Source organism: Acipenser ruthenus, chromosome 1 (assembly GCF_902713425.1).
Source record: "Acipenser ruthenus chromosome 1, fAciRut3.2 maternal haplotype, whole genome shotgun sequence".
In the NCBI taxonomy this organism is placed as follows: Eukaryota; Metazoa; Chordata; class Actinopteri; order Acipenseriformes; family Acipenseridae; genus Acipenser; species Acipenser ruthenus.
Window position 1 is genome coordinate 78568464 of NC_081189.1, and position 18086 is coordinate 78586549.

The following is an 18086-nucleotide window of genomic DNA, read 5'->3' on the forward strand; positions in this document are numbered from 1 at the left end:
GGCAGCCTCAGTTGCTTCTCTCTCTTCATGTAATCCCAGACAGACTCGATGATGTTGTGATCAGGGCTCTGTAGGGGCCATACCATCACTTCCAGGACTCCTTGTTCTTCTTTACACTGAAGATAGTTCTTAATGACTTTCGCTGTATGTTTAGGGTCGTTGTCATACTGCAGAATAAATTTGGGGCCAATCAGATGCCTCCCTGATGGTATTGCATGATGGATAAGTATCTGCCTGTACTTCTCAGCATTGAGGAGACCATTAATTCTGACCAAATCCCCAACTCCATTTGCAGAAATGCAGCCCCAAACTTGCAAGGAACCTCCACCATGCTTCACTGTTGCCTGCAGACACTCATTCGTGTACCGCTCTCCAGCCCTTCGGCGAACAAACTGCCTTCTGTTACAGCCAGATATTTCAAATTTTGACTCATCAGTCCAGAGCACCTGCTGCCATTTTTCTGCACCCCAGTTCCTGTGTTTTCGTGCATAGTTGAGTCGCTTGGCCTTGTTTCCACGTCGGAGGTATGGCTTTTTGGCCACAAGTCTTCCATGAAGGCCACTTCTGACCAGACTTCTCCGGACAGTAGATGGGTGTACCAGTTATCTGCCAATTCTGAGCTGATGGCACTGCTGGACGTCTTCCGATTGCGAAGGGAAGTAAGCATGATGTGTCTTTCATCTGCTGCAGTAAGTTTCCTTGGCCGACCACTGCGTCTACGGTCCTCAACGTTGCCCGTTTCTTTGTGCTTCTTCAAAAGAGCTTGGACAGCACATCTGGAAACCCCTGTCTGCCTTGAAATTTCTGCCTGGGAGAGACCTTGCTGATGCAGTATAACTACCTTGTGTCTTGTGCTGTGCTCAGTCTTGCCATGGTGTATGACTTTTGACAGTAAACTGTCTTCAGCAACCTCACCTTGTTAGCTGAGTTTGGCTGTTCCTCACCCAGTTTTATTCCTTCTACACAGCTGTTTCTGTTTCAGTTAATGATTGTGTTTCAACCTACATATTGAATTGATGATCATTAGCACCTGTTTGGTATAATTGTTTAATCATACACCTGACTATATGCCTACAAAATCCCTGACTTTGTGCAAGTGTACCTAGAAGAATTGATGCTGTTTTGAAGGCAAAGGGTGGTCACTCAATGCAAATGATACTCAAAATAAGAAACACAGAAAAAAAAGCAAATGCATCCTTACTATCATTGAAGCAAAACTATAGATCGAGGCAATCAGGATTCCAATATGAGCACCTTTATCTTGCTATTATGGTCTCTATGTATCGTTGAGTTTTCTTTCCTATCTTGACTTTTTATCTTGACTTTTCCTACGTTTTTTGTGACTTCGTAGACCTACCCGCCATGTATTAAAGTCATTTTCACACACATAACTTAGTTTCATCCCTGCGGCAGTATGCAAATGTACGAACCTCATTAATGTCGAACTTTCGCATTTTCCCTTGATGTATCATAATTTTTTCCAGATTTACGACTTCGGTTATTTTACGCATGCCTCTCACTGATGTAGATTCAACTAGCTATGTATGTGAAACTTCCTGTTTAAACATTTACAGGCTTTTAGTTACTTTAATATAAAGAACCTTAAAATATAAAATAAACCAAACATTTTTTATTATTATTTATTAAAAATCACATGCAAAACTTTCTGTAGGAGACATATACTACTGTATTAAATGTCCTAAAACACATTTTCAACTAACCTTTATGACTGTAATTGTTGTTTGGAAGTGCACCATTCACACAGATTGTATTACATAGCGTTATAGTTAAATAGGTATATATAACCATCAATCAATCAATCAAATTTTATTTTGGATACCGCCTTTCAAGGTGGGCCACCTTCACAAAGCGCTTAACATTAAAACAATACAACGGAATGACATAAAGATGACAAACAATAAAAATATAATAAAAAAAACCTAAATAAAAATAGTAAGTAATAAAAAGATAATATCCACCATTAGTGATTACACCTGTCAGAACACACATGACACATTAAACCATTTAAATAAAAGGATATTAATTCCTAAGGGAATATGATATGTGTTTGGAGACAAGGGATAATGGAATAAAAAAAAATGGCTGAAAATAAGCATTTTAGCGGCCCAGCTTACAAGTGCTGTTAGATGAAGTTGAGAATAATAAGGAATTGTTATTTTTGAAACTGAACAACAGAATAACTTTTTCAGCAAAAAAAAAAAAATGGACAGAGATAGCAAATAAAATGGGTGCTGTTGCTGCCGGGAGGACTATAACGTGGGTGCAAGCAAAAAAGAAATGGGCATATTATAGTAGCTTAACCTGTAAAAAACATCAGCAGTGGAGACGTGAGAGTGAGAAAACAGGCAGAGGCCCCCCACCCTGCTGCAGTCTATCTGCAGAAGAAGAGAGAGTCATGCAAATATGGGGGACGTCTACCACTGATGGTCTTCCAGGTGGATGTGAGTCATGTCATGTCCCAACTGTGAAATCATCGAATATGATGCACACACATCTTCAGCTGAAGTTTATATTTGCTGATGCTCTCTGTCTCTGTAGTTGTCTCTGCCGATGCCTTAAATAAACCTAATGTATTAAGTAAGTCGTGTTTGTCCACTTAATCAGCTCGGAAACTCGGAAAATCCACCTGTCGTATTTTTACAGGAAGTCGAGTGGTATTGGTGGAATTCTAAAGGTAATACGATCAACTCGTTTGGCTGTCGTTATATGAAAACACTGACTCGTAGTATTCACATTGTACGACGTCGGACTGGAATATAGAAACGACCCACTGTCCTTGTTAACCTTTAATCAACCACCTGCTGTGGTGTTCATTCTCAGGACACCTGGGACAAACCAACAATTACTTGATAAATTAGTCTTTATAATGTTGAGAATAAATGTTGATTTATTTAAGAGTGACACTTTTACCACACAATTATCCTTTGAAAATTGCTCTATTTCAATTTGGTAGTAAGCGTCATTAAATATGAAGCTAACAATGCTGTCGGTAAGCTTCACTTGTGTGAGTTACACGCAGATGTGTTCTCTTGAAACTATTAAACCAGGCTTCACCAGCACTAAATCTTCTCATGATCTAAATGCTTTAGTTCTTTATGATGAATACAGACTATAAATTAAATATACCTTTAGCCAATTCATCACAATTAGTGTTGATATGAAAATGGGTGAAACGCATCAAAGTTTTTTAAAGTAATTCAATGCAACTGATTTGTACAAACCTGGGTCGGACGAAATGGAATTGAAATGGAATTGATGAATTCCACTCATTTCAACATGTCAATTCCAGTTCTGTAATTCTTATAATTTTTCGATTCCAATTCTGTAACTGATATTTTCTCAATTCTAGAATTGGAATTGGGATTGACCCATGAATTCCAATTCAATTCGGAATTGACCCCAACTCTGGTGCATAGACAACTAAACACGATGAAATGTATTTACTTCCTTAGCCTACTGAATGTACTGTACTTTGTTCCTTTACACAACTAATATATAAACTCAAACAAAAGTTTTCTACGATATTCTTAAATTAAAGCACTGAAAGCATAGGGAAAAAGCCATTTTTTAAAATGTCCAGTGTCTGTTGCTTAGTGTCCCAGTGAATTTATTTTGTTACTTATTTCTTTCCATGTTTCTTCATTTTTTTTTGGCCCTGCGAAGTGTTAAATAATATTTCTTTATTTCTTTCCATTTCACTAACAGGTCAATTTCGTCTTTGTGGAAATTTGTTTTCCTTTTCTTTTTGGCTGGTGGCATAGTTGCTTCAAGGTCGGAGTCTGCAGAAGCCATAGCTCGCTCCTATTATATTTGCCTACTGCATCTTTCTGTTCACTATACCTCTCATTTATCCATTATCATTTTGACAGGTGGATCTTGACTTTCGGTGTTGTGAATCTATTTATAGTGAGATGCAAATTCTGATCTATCTTGTATAATGAGCATTAATTTATGCTGTTCATAAAATTGCAATGATATGACGACAGTTGTTCACGAAAAAGAGCTGTTTAGTACATCGCACGCATATCTCTGCTTTCACAGTGGTCAAAAGGTGCCCTGGTTTAAATGTCTTGCCAGCTGTCTGTTAAAATGAAGGACCCACAAAAGCATACAGCCCCCAAACTACCACCATCATAACACACACACACATACACACTTTCTTTCGTCACAGCAAATTGACTGCAGTTTACAATTTGATGCAATCGGTTTTCTTTGCTGCATAGTTAATCTAATGTATTTGTTGAAATAAAACAGAAAAAGAGGGTCCAAAAAGATGTGTTTCAGCTGGTAGACTGAGGCTTATGGCTCCCCATTCCCTTTCATTCACTAGACAAAGATGTTTACACCTGAAGTAGATTGTAGGACTAATTTGTGGCGGTTCACATGAGCGACCAGTAATTATGCTCAGTCATGCAACTCCAGACCATTGTTTATTGCTGTTTTTCTCCTCACCAAACCTCTCTCACTACAATCTGCTGTGAATGAAAACATTTTTTGAAGTCTGGTTGTTTGTTCTTCAATTAATTTTCTTGTGATTGTTGGTATGTGCAAGAGCATGGAAACGAGTGTTTCACTGACAAAACTTAAGCATGTTAAAGGCTATGTTGCAAACTAACATAAGCAATGAAATAAAATAAAAAATATAAAAAAAGATCCTGGGTGTATTTAGACTGTATATATATTTTCATATCTTGAATCCTTTGTACTGTGCATCTGTTTAGTTAGCCTGTTTTTATTATTTTAAGTTGTCCATCTCATTTTTGCAAAGTTTGATTTATACCACCATTTCCTTTGCAGGCTCAGATCTCTCCGGTTACCCTGGTAACCTCCATTCGTCAAGTTAGTTGGCCTTGTTTATGCATATGTGACTTCCTATGTTTGGTGTATATACTTTCTTTTCTTCTCTTTAGGCTCTTTTAACGTCTGTTTTAAGTTCACCTTACACCATCTAATCTACACAGTGTTCATGCCATCCATTACAGGAGAAGAAGTTTGAAATTACATCTTGTAGCTTGTTATTACTCAAAGCAGAAGTCGTCATCATGCCTAACTTTTATGTCTTTCATTGTCTGGCTAACCGTATTACTATGCAGCACAATAACATTTTCTTTTACACTAGGAATGACAGCTTTGGAAATGCTTGATGACTTCTTATTGGCTTCAGAACTCATCTCCTGTGAGCATGTCCTGCTTTGAGTAATCAAACTATCTGCCTAACGAGACTCACCTTCCCATTACTACTTTACATACATCATGCTTTTTCAAATAACTCTTTTATTCTGTCACCTGACTCTCTGTGGCACAATGTACTCAAAATGTGTTTCTTGTCTGATTTGGCAGGTATGGCAAGCCACCCCCCTATTCCCATCATGGAACTTGCTGATCAACTTGAAAGGCTAAAGGCAAACGACAATTTGAAGTTTTCACAAGAATATGAGGTAACTTGCTTATGTCCGTGTTTCATGCATGGTCTCCTTTCATTACACATAGTCAATATGAAAACATGCCAATAATAGCATACCCTAGACAAACTGCATTTTAGAATTATAATTCTTTGGGCAGTAAATGTTAATTTATCCATACTTGTATTTTAGGCAAATTTGCCTTTCAGTTTCTGTCTCAGAACTATAAAATGAAGTTGCCAGTTTAATCACAATTCAGCCTAGCCACTTTATAGGCAGCCTTGGGTGCTTCTAAGATAAAAAAAAAATAAAAAATCTGAGCAATACACATAGCCCCGGCAATACAGAGATAACACGGCCATAAACAAACAAGATTGCTGCTTCCGCATCCAGGGCTCAAAGAATATCACGGACATTTGCAGAGTTTTTTTAGATGTTATAGTAATAAAATAATGACTTGGATCGCATTATTGAGGAGTTTGGTGATAAAACGAGTGATCAGGAGGAGATTTATCAGTAGACTATAAAGAGGTATGTGATAAATACAGTGAACATGGAGTGGGGCAGGGCTGGAGATGCAACACAACAGTGTCCTGTTGATATGCAGTGTCTTTTAAAGCTGTTTTACTGTGAATAAAATTACTTTTAAACAGTGCGTGTAAAATAAACTGCGCGTGTGAAAATAAATTGGACCTGACGTGCCTGAGACGCGCTGAATAAACGGACCGCAAAGGGTTAAACAATCTCATCCTCTGCAAAACCAGGAGTAAGCTTTCTAACGAGCTTTCATTTTTGACTCCCAGAACAAATGACCTGATAAAACAGGCCAAATGCTACTAATTGAACACATCAAGCTTTTAATTAACTGTTAAAATGAAAAGTCTGACCTGTTGCTATTTCTGATTGAACAGCACATTTACTACTTTGGAATAACAATTGTTTGCCATTTAATATTGCGGTGCTGAAAAAGTTACATCATACTCTAGTCATTACGGCTCAAAGAAAGTGTAATATGGAGGATTCAGTGAAATCTATTTATTGGCAGCGTGTCCCAGGGCTGATCACGAGGGCATAATTTCAGTTACTAAAAGGTACAAATTATGTAATCTGGTTTTGAACTATAATGAATGGTGTTTATACTTTTTTTTGTCTTTTTGAAGCCTTCTATTTTATTAAGCCTACAAAGGCTATACAGACTTGCCAGATGCATTTGTTTTCTGATCACCCTACAATGCACTTCAGCTGCTTTCATTTCTTCATAACACCTGTTCCAGTTTAGCAGTGATGGATTTGTTCAAGACAAAGACCACATTTAACTATTGTTTAGTATTTCAACCTCTGAATATGAGCTATGGGTGCTATTTTAACCCGTAACTACTATCCACCAAAACAAGTGAATTTGTCTCTTTTTGGGGCTGCCGACATGTAGAGAACGGGGCTGTTTATACCACCAATGTTTAGAATGACATGAACTAGTGCCATTGGCTAAAATAAGAAATACAATAAGTACGAAATAATTATTTTTAAGAAAAATGTATCAAAAAAAATCTGAAAAGCTTTGTTCTTTCCTTTTGCAACATGTCAACCCCATATGACTCTACAACTAACTCCTAGTAGCTTACAAAAGTATTCATTCTAACTGAAATACCCACCTGTGAGTGGCTGTGCATAGCAGAAGAGCAGTGGGAATTTTAATAGCGCTCTGCGTCCACAAGACCTGTGGATAGTCGTTACAGGTTAAGAGATGAATATAAATTCCAGTATAAAACATAGAGCTGGAGTAAGTGCTGTATTGCTTGATGTACACTGTATTTAGCAGTGCCCTTCAGCATTCTGCCTCTGTCTTATCGTTGCTCATAGTTACATGAGAAGCATATAATAAGAATACTAGCTATGCCATGGATTTTCTTTACAAATTAGCAACACTGGCCAGTACTCAACACAATGAGTGCACAGTGCCATTACGCCAAATAATAGTAATTCAAGTGGAAAGGCCAATATTTGCAGTTACCTTAACCCTTTACAGGCTGGGATCATGTTAACATGATCATACTGAAGTGGGTTTCTAGGACCGCGATTGTGTAAACACGATAAACAAAGCACTTGTTTTGATGACTTACATGGCCACCGTACTTTGCAGTACAAGCTTCAAACACATATCAATGGATAGGGGAGGGACTGATGTTCACTTCCTGATATTTCTTTCTTTTTTGTGTGTGTGTGTGACATCACTGAGAGGGGCATTTAGTGTCTAGAGGGCGGAGACAGTTCACAGCAGGCAGGCAGAGACAAAAGCAGTAACAAAACATCACAGGAATGTGTTTAGAGCGAATAAAAAAGGGGAAACACTGGAAATCTGATGTATTTGACTTATAATTATATTAATTATTTATTCTGTCTCTGTTTTTACAACATTTATAAATATGAAGAAACGAGTGGATATAAGCATGTACTAGCTAATGAACTAAATGTATCAGGTAGTTTTTTTTTCCTTATTACTGATAATAATGGAATGAATAACTATTATTTTATTTATAAATATTTATTTTGAGAAAATAAATCGAGTAGTGTCCATTTTGCTTACAAAGACCCTAAGAAAAAACGTGTATGATGCCATTGCAATCACTCAGATGAAACAATGTATTGTGATTTGCCCAAACATCAATATTTTTCAACAAGGTCCCTCAGTCATAGAATAATACATTTTTATACATGTATCTCTAAGTAGAATACATAATAACAAAATACTTTAAAAAAGCGAAAAGTTTGTATAGTTTTCTTAAGTCCTTTATAATGTTCCCCAGAGTGTTCTGAAAAAAGGACACCATTTCCAAGATGCTACTGTAAAAAATAGAATTTTAGTGAACTACAGCCAAAAAACGCCTGGTCCTGGGGGAGCATCCCACTGAAAAATATAATGTGTTTTCTACTGAATCTATTCATTTTATTGTGAATAATGCTGTGTGATGTGCACAAAGATAGATTCTTAAAATTGCATGGCCTGGATAGCAATAAAAATAAAATGAAAAAATACAAAAAATGTGTACACTGTGAAATCAATCTGAATTTCTATATGTTCCTAACACATAGAATAAAAAGCCAGTATACAATGATGTGAAATGTTTTAATTAAAAAATCTATAGCAATTTTCTATGTGTGGCCCTATCAGTAAATTGACTCATTTTCAAGATATGTATTTTTGTTATAAAGACCCAGCTCTCTGTAAAATCCAACAATATTTTGTGAATTCTGCTAGACATTGTTCTCGCAGAACCTTTGTTTGTGAGAGACTGTGGTTAACCTTTTGCACTATCTCATCTCTGGGACTGCTAATGTCTGAAAAGATGAAGTCATGTCCTGGCTGCTTGCCAGGATGCCATATCAATACCATGGTTTTTACACAGTAAATTGGCATCCCAGAATTACTTGCAAGATAAATGAAAGAAGATTTGCAAAAGTGTTTAAGCAATATATATATATATATATATATATATATATATATATATATATATATATATATATATATATATACTGTATATTGTGGGCGTGGGCGTGGGTCTCTGTGCCTGTGTGTGTGTTTTTTTTTTTTTTTTATTTGATCTTTTGTTTCAGGTGTATCTGCATCTGATGTCATCAGATGGTGTCTAATAATACAAGCTTTCATTATAATTCTGGGCAGGTCTTGAAATCAGCCTACAAAGACACATGATAGTTATTTTAGTAATGCTGTAATACTTTATTCATGGGGGGGGGGGGGATTATTTTTGTTGCAGGAGCTTCTTTACAAGTAGATATTTGTGCTATGTGAACTATGCCCTGGACTAGGTGTATTAAAAATACACATAAATGTGCAATGTAGTCTGAGCGTACTCATGAAAAGCAAAAGGACGTTTTGAGGTCAACACATGATAATTATATCTCTCAAGGCCCTGAAGTCAAGTTTAACCTTAATGTGTATTCATATTGTTATATAAAGTAATGGAGAAAAAAACCACTCGGGAATAAATCATGCTCTGGAAAAGCTGCCTGATACACCTTAAACTGGAATGTCAGGGTCCCTGAATGGCTCATCCATTTAAAGCGCTGCCGCGGGGAGCACAGGATGAGTCATACAGCTTGGACGGCCCCGGTTCACGTCCAGGTTGTGCAAAGAGGCCAACCTTTGCTAGTGACTCCGAAGGGGGCGTCGCATTGGCTCTGACGCTCCCAGGGGTGGGGACGGGAAACCGGCAGGGACTTATTCTCCTCATCGCGCAACAGCGAACCCTACTAGCCAGACACCGAGCACATTCAGTGTGGATAAGAAGCATGACTGATCTCTGTCTTCCGGGATCGGCGTAAAAGTGATTCTGGCTTTATGAGTTCGGTATCACAATACAAAGGAGTAATACATCATTAAAAGTACACTAAGATATCAGCATTTTAGATTGCTTACTATACTGAGTGCTTCAAATAAAGCCCAATAACAAACTTTCAGGTTGTATACAAAACAATGTGCTGTCCCAATTGCAAACAGCAGATGTGTCTTAAAAGACAATGGGCCATATTTTCAAAGTGTTTATCCATTCTTTAATGTTAATGTTACAAAATAAAAAACAAAATTCATTGAGAGTGCCTAAGATAACTTGAAATATATAACTTACTGTGACAGCAATACAGTGAGTTTTGGTTGTAAATCTCCCTCCTGACCTGTGAGGGCGCTAAGCAGCGAGAACAGAGTTCTTTTGACGGGCTGGTCTGACAGTTCATTCCCCGGGCTGTCGAATCAAGTCATATTTATTTAGAGTCAAATCCTCAACATATTTTTTATAAGTTTTAAAGTTTCATCGTTTCAAGTTCAAGCTCATTATCCTCAAGAAACTCACTGGAACACTGACGACACTGGAAACATTTCCAAATTACCCTCTTCCAGTCGTTCCTTTCAGCGGTCAAGTTTTTTTTTTCCGGAAGCCCACAATTTTGTCATTCAATAGCAGAATGCTGGTGTTGGGACCTTGGAGTGAAACATTCAGCGCATTCAGTTTCTCAAAAATGTCTGCTAAATATGCGAGGTTTGAAAGACTCTTTGAGTCATGCAGGTGTTCTGCAAAAGGTGATCAAGAAGGATCAAGTGCAGTTCATCTTTCAACTCAAAGAAACGCATCAAGATTTTTCCTCGAGGTACCCACCGGACTCTGGAATGCAAAAGCAGCGACTCATATTCTGATCCCATTTCACTACATAACACTGAAAACAATCTGAAATTCAGTGGGCGAGATTTAACAAAGTTCACTATTTTTATTGTTTGCAGGACGCAATCAAATTCCAGTTCAAGCTTCCCTGTGTATAACACAATGTGTGAAAACAACATGTGGCGCCACTTTCAGAACTTTTGCTTTCAGTCCAATGTTTTTTCCCATCATAGCACCGGCTCCATCTATACATACAACACAGCACGGCCACTGCAGCCCTTCTTCTCGCATGAAGTTGTTAAGATTGCAAAATATTTATTGTCCTGTTATCTTTCCTTGAAGTGAATTGCAAAATAATAAATCTTCTTGCAGCTTCCCGTCATGGCAGTATCACACATACACAAGTAGCTGAGCTGAATTGGATATGTCTGTAGACTGATCGAGTTGCAAGGTGTATTTTTTTTTTATTTTATTTTTTTTAGTCGTTGCCAATTATTTTTATTATTTTCTCCCAATTTGGAATCACCAATTATTTTATTATGCTCAGCTCACCACTACCACCCCTGTGCTGACTCGGGAGGGCCAAGATGAACACACTCTGTCCTCTGAAGCGTGTGCCATCAGCTTTTTTTTTTCACACTGCAGACTCACCATGCAGCCACCCAAGAGCTACAGCGTCGGAGGACAACGCAGCTTTCGGGCAGCTTACAGGCAAGCCCGCAGGCGGCTGGCCAGACTACAGGGGTCGCTGGTGCGCGGTGAGCCGAGGGCACCCTGGCCGACCTAGCCCCCCCCCGGCGCTCTGCCAATTGAGCGCCACCCCTTGGAAGCTCCCGTCCTCGGTCGGCAAAGGAATAGCCTGGACTTGAACTGGCGACATCCAGACTATAGAGCGCGTCCTGCACTCCACGTGTAGCGCCTTTACTGGATGCGCCACTCGGGAGCCCCTGCAAGGCGTATTTTGGGCTCTGTTTTACCCGATCAGCTGGACCTTTACATCATTGGCAATATCATTAATGCCCCATGCAACCATATAATTGGACAACGGAATGGCTTGAAGTGTGTGTGGCTTTTTACATTTAACAATTAGGTAGGAAACTTCATTGGAAGCCATTAGTGCTTTTGCAGGGATTGTTGTTTGTTTGCTCATAAAATCCCATTAACCTTTCATTTCTCTTTCTTTCCACTGAAAATACTGTGCTGGCTTATCTGCCTGTGCAGCGTGTTTGGTGTGCAGTTGCCTCTTCAGTTTTACTGGTTACATGCTATCTTGTGCAAGCATTTTTAAACATAAAACACTCTGTGGGTACTGCTCATTTTCAATCATTGAATAGGTGAAGCCATATTGTTTGTAATCCTCTTGATATTTCCTCTGCTTAAGTTTATGTTGTGTTGCAGCCTTTTTTTTGCACTTCACTGCTTGTGTGGCTCTCAATGTCTCCTACTGGTACTTCAGTTGAATCAGTTTCACTGGCTTGTCTGTCTCTCACTTCTGCTGTGTTTTTTTTTTTTCTTTAGCACGAACAACCAACACTCCCTCGTCATATATATATATATATATATATATATATATATATATATATATATATATATATATATATGCACACCCCGTATTAAGCTGATTTGCATACAGATGGCAACTGACCTCTCATATACAAGCTCTGACTTTGTACAATGCTACGCATAATTAAAAGGAACCAGTGAAATGTGCAGTGCCTTCTAGAGGTTTTGATATGTCTGTAGATAAGTAAAGATGTGAGCGGTTACGTTTTTCCTGAACCTTTTCAGGCCCCCAGGATAAGTTCCACACACGCCCCCAGTTTGAGAAACACTGATTTAAAGGACAGATCTCAAACCCCAATACACTAGAGTGGACATTTTGAAAAGAGGTTTGAAACAAATGTTTACAGTTACAAGTGTAAAAAGTTGTCAGGATGTTAACAATGAAAAGAAAAATTACAGGTACGTTATTCAGACAGTTGTAGCACAACATGGGGATGTGTAACGCAATATTTTTTGGAACCTCGCTACTTACTCTTTAACATATGGTCACAATATCGATTACGAGTTAACACTACATAGTACTCATTTACAATACAAAAAGGTGAAGGTACTGTGTTTTCAAGTCAAGTTACAATAATTTATTTAGGTCAAGTACTGAATACTGTAATAGGTTGTTAGGAGCAACATATTATATACTGTTTAAATAACGGCATTCTCCCTGGTGTCTGCTCTGCCATGCTGTACATCCAAATCTCCAAGGTCTCTAAATATACATCTGTGTATATATATATATATATAGAGAGAGAGAGAGAGAGAGAGAGAGAGAGAGAGAGAGAGAGAGAGAGAGAGAGAGAGAGAGAGAGAGAGAGTTACAGGAAAATAATTCCATCCAGGGTTTCTGTGATGTGATAAATTACGAGCAGGAAGGTCGAGTCGTTTATAAACTGTCACAGAAACCCGAGATGGAATTGTTTTCCTGTAACTCATTGAAGAGGCCCATCTATAATTTTTTTAATAATACATGGATACCCTTGTGATGCTAATATTAAAGAAGACGAGGTTCAGCAGTACAGTTGTTTTTTTTTTTTAAACGTAGTGTTTCAGTGCTGGACAGACATTCTATGTCGTTATTTGTTAGTGCTTCAGCTTTATTTGGATGACTGCCTTTACCTTGTTTTAATTTCCTGTTCCGCTCCAGTTTGTCTGAGATACAAATGTACCAGCTTTACATCATTTTTTTTTAACGTATTCTCATTTTGTTGATCATTAATGAACATTTCTGTACAGTGGGTGTTGTCTAGTGATTGAAAACGAGACATTTTGTGTGTGAATTGAAAGTGATGGTCTTGAGGAGTCGAATGGGTCAAAGTTGAAGTATATTTTCCTCTAGAGGAATTATCACTTTTTGATGTCACTACTGTGGTATTATGCCAGTTTTTTTCAAATGGCTCAGGATGCAAATATAGCCTTCATCCATGTATTATATATATATATATATATATATATATATATATATATATATATATATATATATATAAGTAAATAAATACAGTGCTTTAGATTATTAAATCATTGTGCAGTGGGAGTGCAATTTAATCAGTTTAGGAGATCAAGACAAACACCCCATATATGTAGAAATATAATTTTGTTAAACAGAATGTAAAGACAATGAATACATGTGATCGGGACAGACAACAGAATGTGATATATGATGATGTACAATATTTGGCCTCGTGCCCACTGGGCTTAGTGAGATCCCCGCTTAAGTCTGCCAGAGAAGGGGGAGGTGGCTGGAGATTGATTCTAGTACAAACAAACAAATCAGGTATGTTATACAATACTGGAAGTGGCGTAGCACTGGGGCTGTTCTTCCTCCTGAACTATGCTTAACAAGGATAATTTAAAGTCACGTGCAAGCTTATTATTATTATTATTATTTATTTCTTAGCAGACGCCCTTATCCAGGGCGACTTACAATTGTTACAAGATATCACATTATACATTATTTCACATTATTTTACATACAATTATCCATTTATACAGTTGGGTTTTTACTGGAGCAATCTAGGTAAAGTACCTTGCTCAAGGGTACAACAGCAGTGTCCCCCACTGGGGATTGAACCCACAACCCTCCGGTCAAGAGTCCAGAGCCCTAACCACTACTCCACACTGCTGCCCGATCAATCAAATGTTAGTGAACTGTTAGTGAAAAGTATAGCATATGAAGAGAAATGCCCTGATTAAAAAAAATCTTAAAAAAAAAAAATTGCCTGAGAAAGGGTCCAAATTTCAAAGGAAGGCTTGTGATTGTTGCTAATTTTGGTATGCAGCGACATGACATGCTTTAAATTACTGTGGTTTAAGGAGGCTGTGTGGTCCAGTGTGGAGTAGTGGTTAGGGCTCTGGACTCCTAACCAGAGGGTCGTGGGTTCAATCCCCAGTGAGGGACACTGCTGCTGTACCCTTGAGCAAGGTACTTTACCTAGATTGCTCCAGTAAAAACCCAACTGTTTAAATGGGTAATTGTATGTAAAAATAATGTGATATCTGTATAATGTGAAATAATGTATAATGTGATATCTTATAACAATTGTAAGTCGCCCTGGATAAGGGCGTCTGCTAAGAAATAAATAATAATAATAATAATTAAAGAAAAGGGCTTGTAACCAGGAGGTCCCCGGTTCAAATCCCACCTCAACCACTGACTCATTGTGTGACCCTGAGCAAGTCGCTTAACCTCCTTGTGCTCCATCTTTCGGGTGAGACATAATTGTTAGTGACTCTGCAGCTGATGCATAGTTCACACACCCTAGTCTTTGCAAGTCACCTTGGATAAAGGCATCTGCTAAATAAACTAATAATAATAATAATAATAATAATTTAACAAGAACAAAAGCCAATTAGCTACACATTTCTCAAGATAAATGTTTATTTTGTACTAAAACATTCTTAATAAATCATCCCAGTGGAACCTACAGGTGGTAACTAATGGTGGTGAGGTAACCAGACTCAAAAGAGTCTGTTTTCAAAAGTGAACATAGTAAAGTATATTTCAAACCATTAATTACGCAGTCTAATTGATCCTGAATTGCATGCTCACTGTATGTGGGTTTGCATGTGATTCTTCTAAGTACCATAGGGCCAGTTTTATGGTTGTTGGTAAACCTAATTTAGATACTGTTTCATACCCTTGAATTACTCCCAAGATAGACTTCTGCCAAGTGAAAGCTACCCTCTACTTAGTTCTGGCTGTCTTATTGCAGGAATATAATAGGACCCCCTTTTCAAATGAAGCCTTTCAGCAAACTCTTAATACCACCTTGGAGAAATCAGCTTCCATTTTAAATTAGGTTACCAGGAGTGGATGCAAACTTTATTCTGGCACATTTATTTCTACTTGAGTAGACCACAGAAAGGTCTCAAAATAATTATTAAAAAAATAAATAATAGATTATTAGTTGTCAAGCATTGTCTAACTATTTAAAACTAGTCATTCAGCATGCAAGTCTAATCTAGGTGTTTTTTTTTTGTTTGTTTTGTTTTTGTAATGTATTATTGGCTTGCATTAAGGATAGTATTACAGGATAGCATCAATGCAGGCAGACATGTTTGCATTCAGTACAAATCAATCACTATACTGCCTGGACTCAAAACAGAGTGCACTGTGGTGTTCCAGCTTCAGCTTTTTTCTATCTGAAAATTAAGTTGGTAAGGCTATTTCCAGAGCTGACTGATCTACTTTATTCAATTCGTTCTCAAGTGACAAGAAATGTTACCTGTCTGATCTGTAGGCCTCAATCACAATTCACCTGTCTCCTGGACCATAGACACAGCTCTATGGAGTCAAAGATGGAGCTTCAGAGCATAAAAAAGACCTTCATTCCAGCAATTACTAAAGCTGCAATTTAAGTCTGACCTTTTCAAAGCTTGCATGTCCTTTGTTATTAGTGCTTTCACTTCTGTGATGTATGTGATGTGCAAGTGCAAATGGCTAGGAAACGAGGACTATATCCAAAAATATTCTTGGCGGTTTAAATTGTGTAATTAGTTATTTCAAAAGGTTTAAGGTTATATCTTAAAAATGTTGCAATATTTTTCACTCGCATCCTCGTGGTCAATTTGAGAGCCTGAAGCTCAGTCAGATATTTCATTCCTTCATCTTATTTTAAGATCAATCATTTTTTTTAAAAGGTAAATATATAAGGAGGTGCTATGTGAAAAGTGAATTAAACTATTTGGTATCCTGGATTTTTAAACTGATAATAATGTATTACGCTTTCACTGGAATTTCTTTGCACAGCTTTATTCAGACCCAGGCTTTTATTGTGATATCTAAAGAACATTTGACTATTTTGGGCACTTGCATAAACCACCGACTAACTCATTTCAATCTTGAGAAATTGATAAATCCAGTTGTTCATTATTTTGTCTTCAAGCATGTTGTTGAAATTAAAACTGTAAATGTAGTGGCAACAACCAGAAGCTAAGTGTTATCTTATGCAAAATAAGTGCCAACCTGTTCTACAAGACTTTCCTGCCATTTATCACCTGAGAGTTTCTTTTCCTGAACAGTATTAATAAAATGTGCATCCTTTCTCTTGCAGTCTATTGATCCAGGCCAGCAGTTTACATGGGAGCACTCCAACCTGGAAGTTAACAAACCAAAGAATAGATACGCAAATGTGATTGCATACGACCATTCCCGGGTCCTGCTTTTTGCTATTGAAGGTAAGAAACGTATGACATAGCAATCCACAATAATAACATTTCAGAAGGAAAGAAAGTTAAAACTTACAGGAAACTAAAGCCTGATTTGCACAGCACTAATCAGGTGTCCTCAGAGTTGGTCAAAAGCAGAGGATGTTGAGTAACCTCCCAGATGTGGACTAGTTTTCATCAAGGAAAGTCGGTAAATTAAATATGATATGTGATGTTGTGACCAGATAGAGTGCTTTTGTTTATGATTTCTAATCATTGAACCTAATGTAAATAATGTTTACATGTGTAAATAATGGGCACAGTTCTGGGCATGTTTGTTCATCCGGTTTAGAAAATAAAAAGGCTTTTTTATTCTGACAGCCTATCCAGTATATACATCGATAACCAGGGCTGGAAGAATATAGTACATTAGTTTAATTAAAAACCTCATCATACATTGTCATGGATGACTCTGTTGTTATAATTAACATTTACAACAGTATACATTAGAACTGTTTGAAATATATCAGGTTGGTCGGCAGGTTTGGGGTTTGTGTATATTCATTTGGAATGTTTTGGTGTAAATTTCAAGGTTACATTAGTAAAGCCAATATATAATCTCACTTCCTGCATTAAATTCGAATTCCTAAATAAAGCTACCAGGAGCTTAATATAATATGAGTTAACCTAGTCATTTAATTCTGAGATAAAATATCTTGACTAATAAATATAATTGACTTGATGCTATTTTTCATTAGTGACTACCAAAGAAAGTAAAACATATTAAAATATTTTATTAATCTAGGTATTAAGGTATTTATAAGATTAAAAGATTCTGTCTGTCTGGTGTGTGTGAAAGTGTGTGAAAAATGTGTTTGTTTCAATATTACCAAATAAACCAATTGTCTTTCCAGTCCACAATCAGTCACTTGGCCTTTTGTTTTAATTTCAAAATGTACTATATAGTTTAAATACAGTGTGTGGCTATTGGTAGGGAAAACTTACACAGTTCCAGTATGAGCCAAAGAAAGTACAGAAAATTAACACATTTCTCTAGAAAGTTCTTTAGTAGTCTGCGATTAGTCATTTAGTGAACCATATAGCTTTTCAATAGAATGTTTCCCGAAAAGAAAATCTGTCCAAAACAGATACCTCTAATAAAAAGAGACAATCAATTTCTAAAAGGAATTCCTTAAAACTATTAGATACATGTTAACACACAATAACTACATCAAGTAAGTAAAGACCAGAAGAAAGCAAGTCTCTAACATTAACATTCTTTAACGTCAAC

The 18086-nt window shown here is 37.2% G+C and overlaps 1 protein-coding gene across 29 annotated transcripts in view; it reads left to right on the forward strand.

The window, feature by feature from the left end:
- Positions 1-18086, forward strand: part of LOC117421380 (receptor-type tyrosine-protein phosphatase delta-like) — a 607967-nt gene that overhangs the window by 559029 nt on the left and 30852 nt on the right. For 21 of the 29 annotated variants that reach the window (XM_059030127.1, XM_059030157.1, XM_059030132.1 and 18 more), the window contains 3 exons: positions 4819-4860; positions 5362-5459; positions 16702-16825. In XM_059030127.1, the coding sequence (XP_058886110.1) occupies positions 4819-4860; positions 5362-5459; positions 16702-16825 (264 nt within the window). The remainder of the gene's footprint in view (positions 1-4818; positions 4861-5361; positions 5460-16701; positions 16826-18086) is intronic. The other 8 variants (XM_059030168.1, XM_059030171.1, XM_059030224.1 and 5 more) reach the window with 1 other exon arrangement.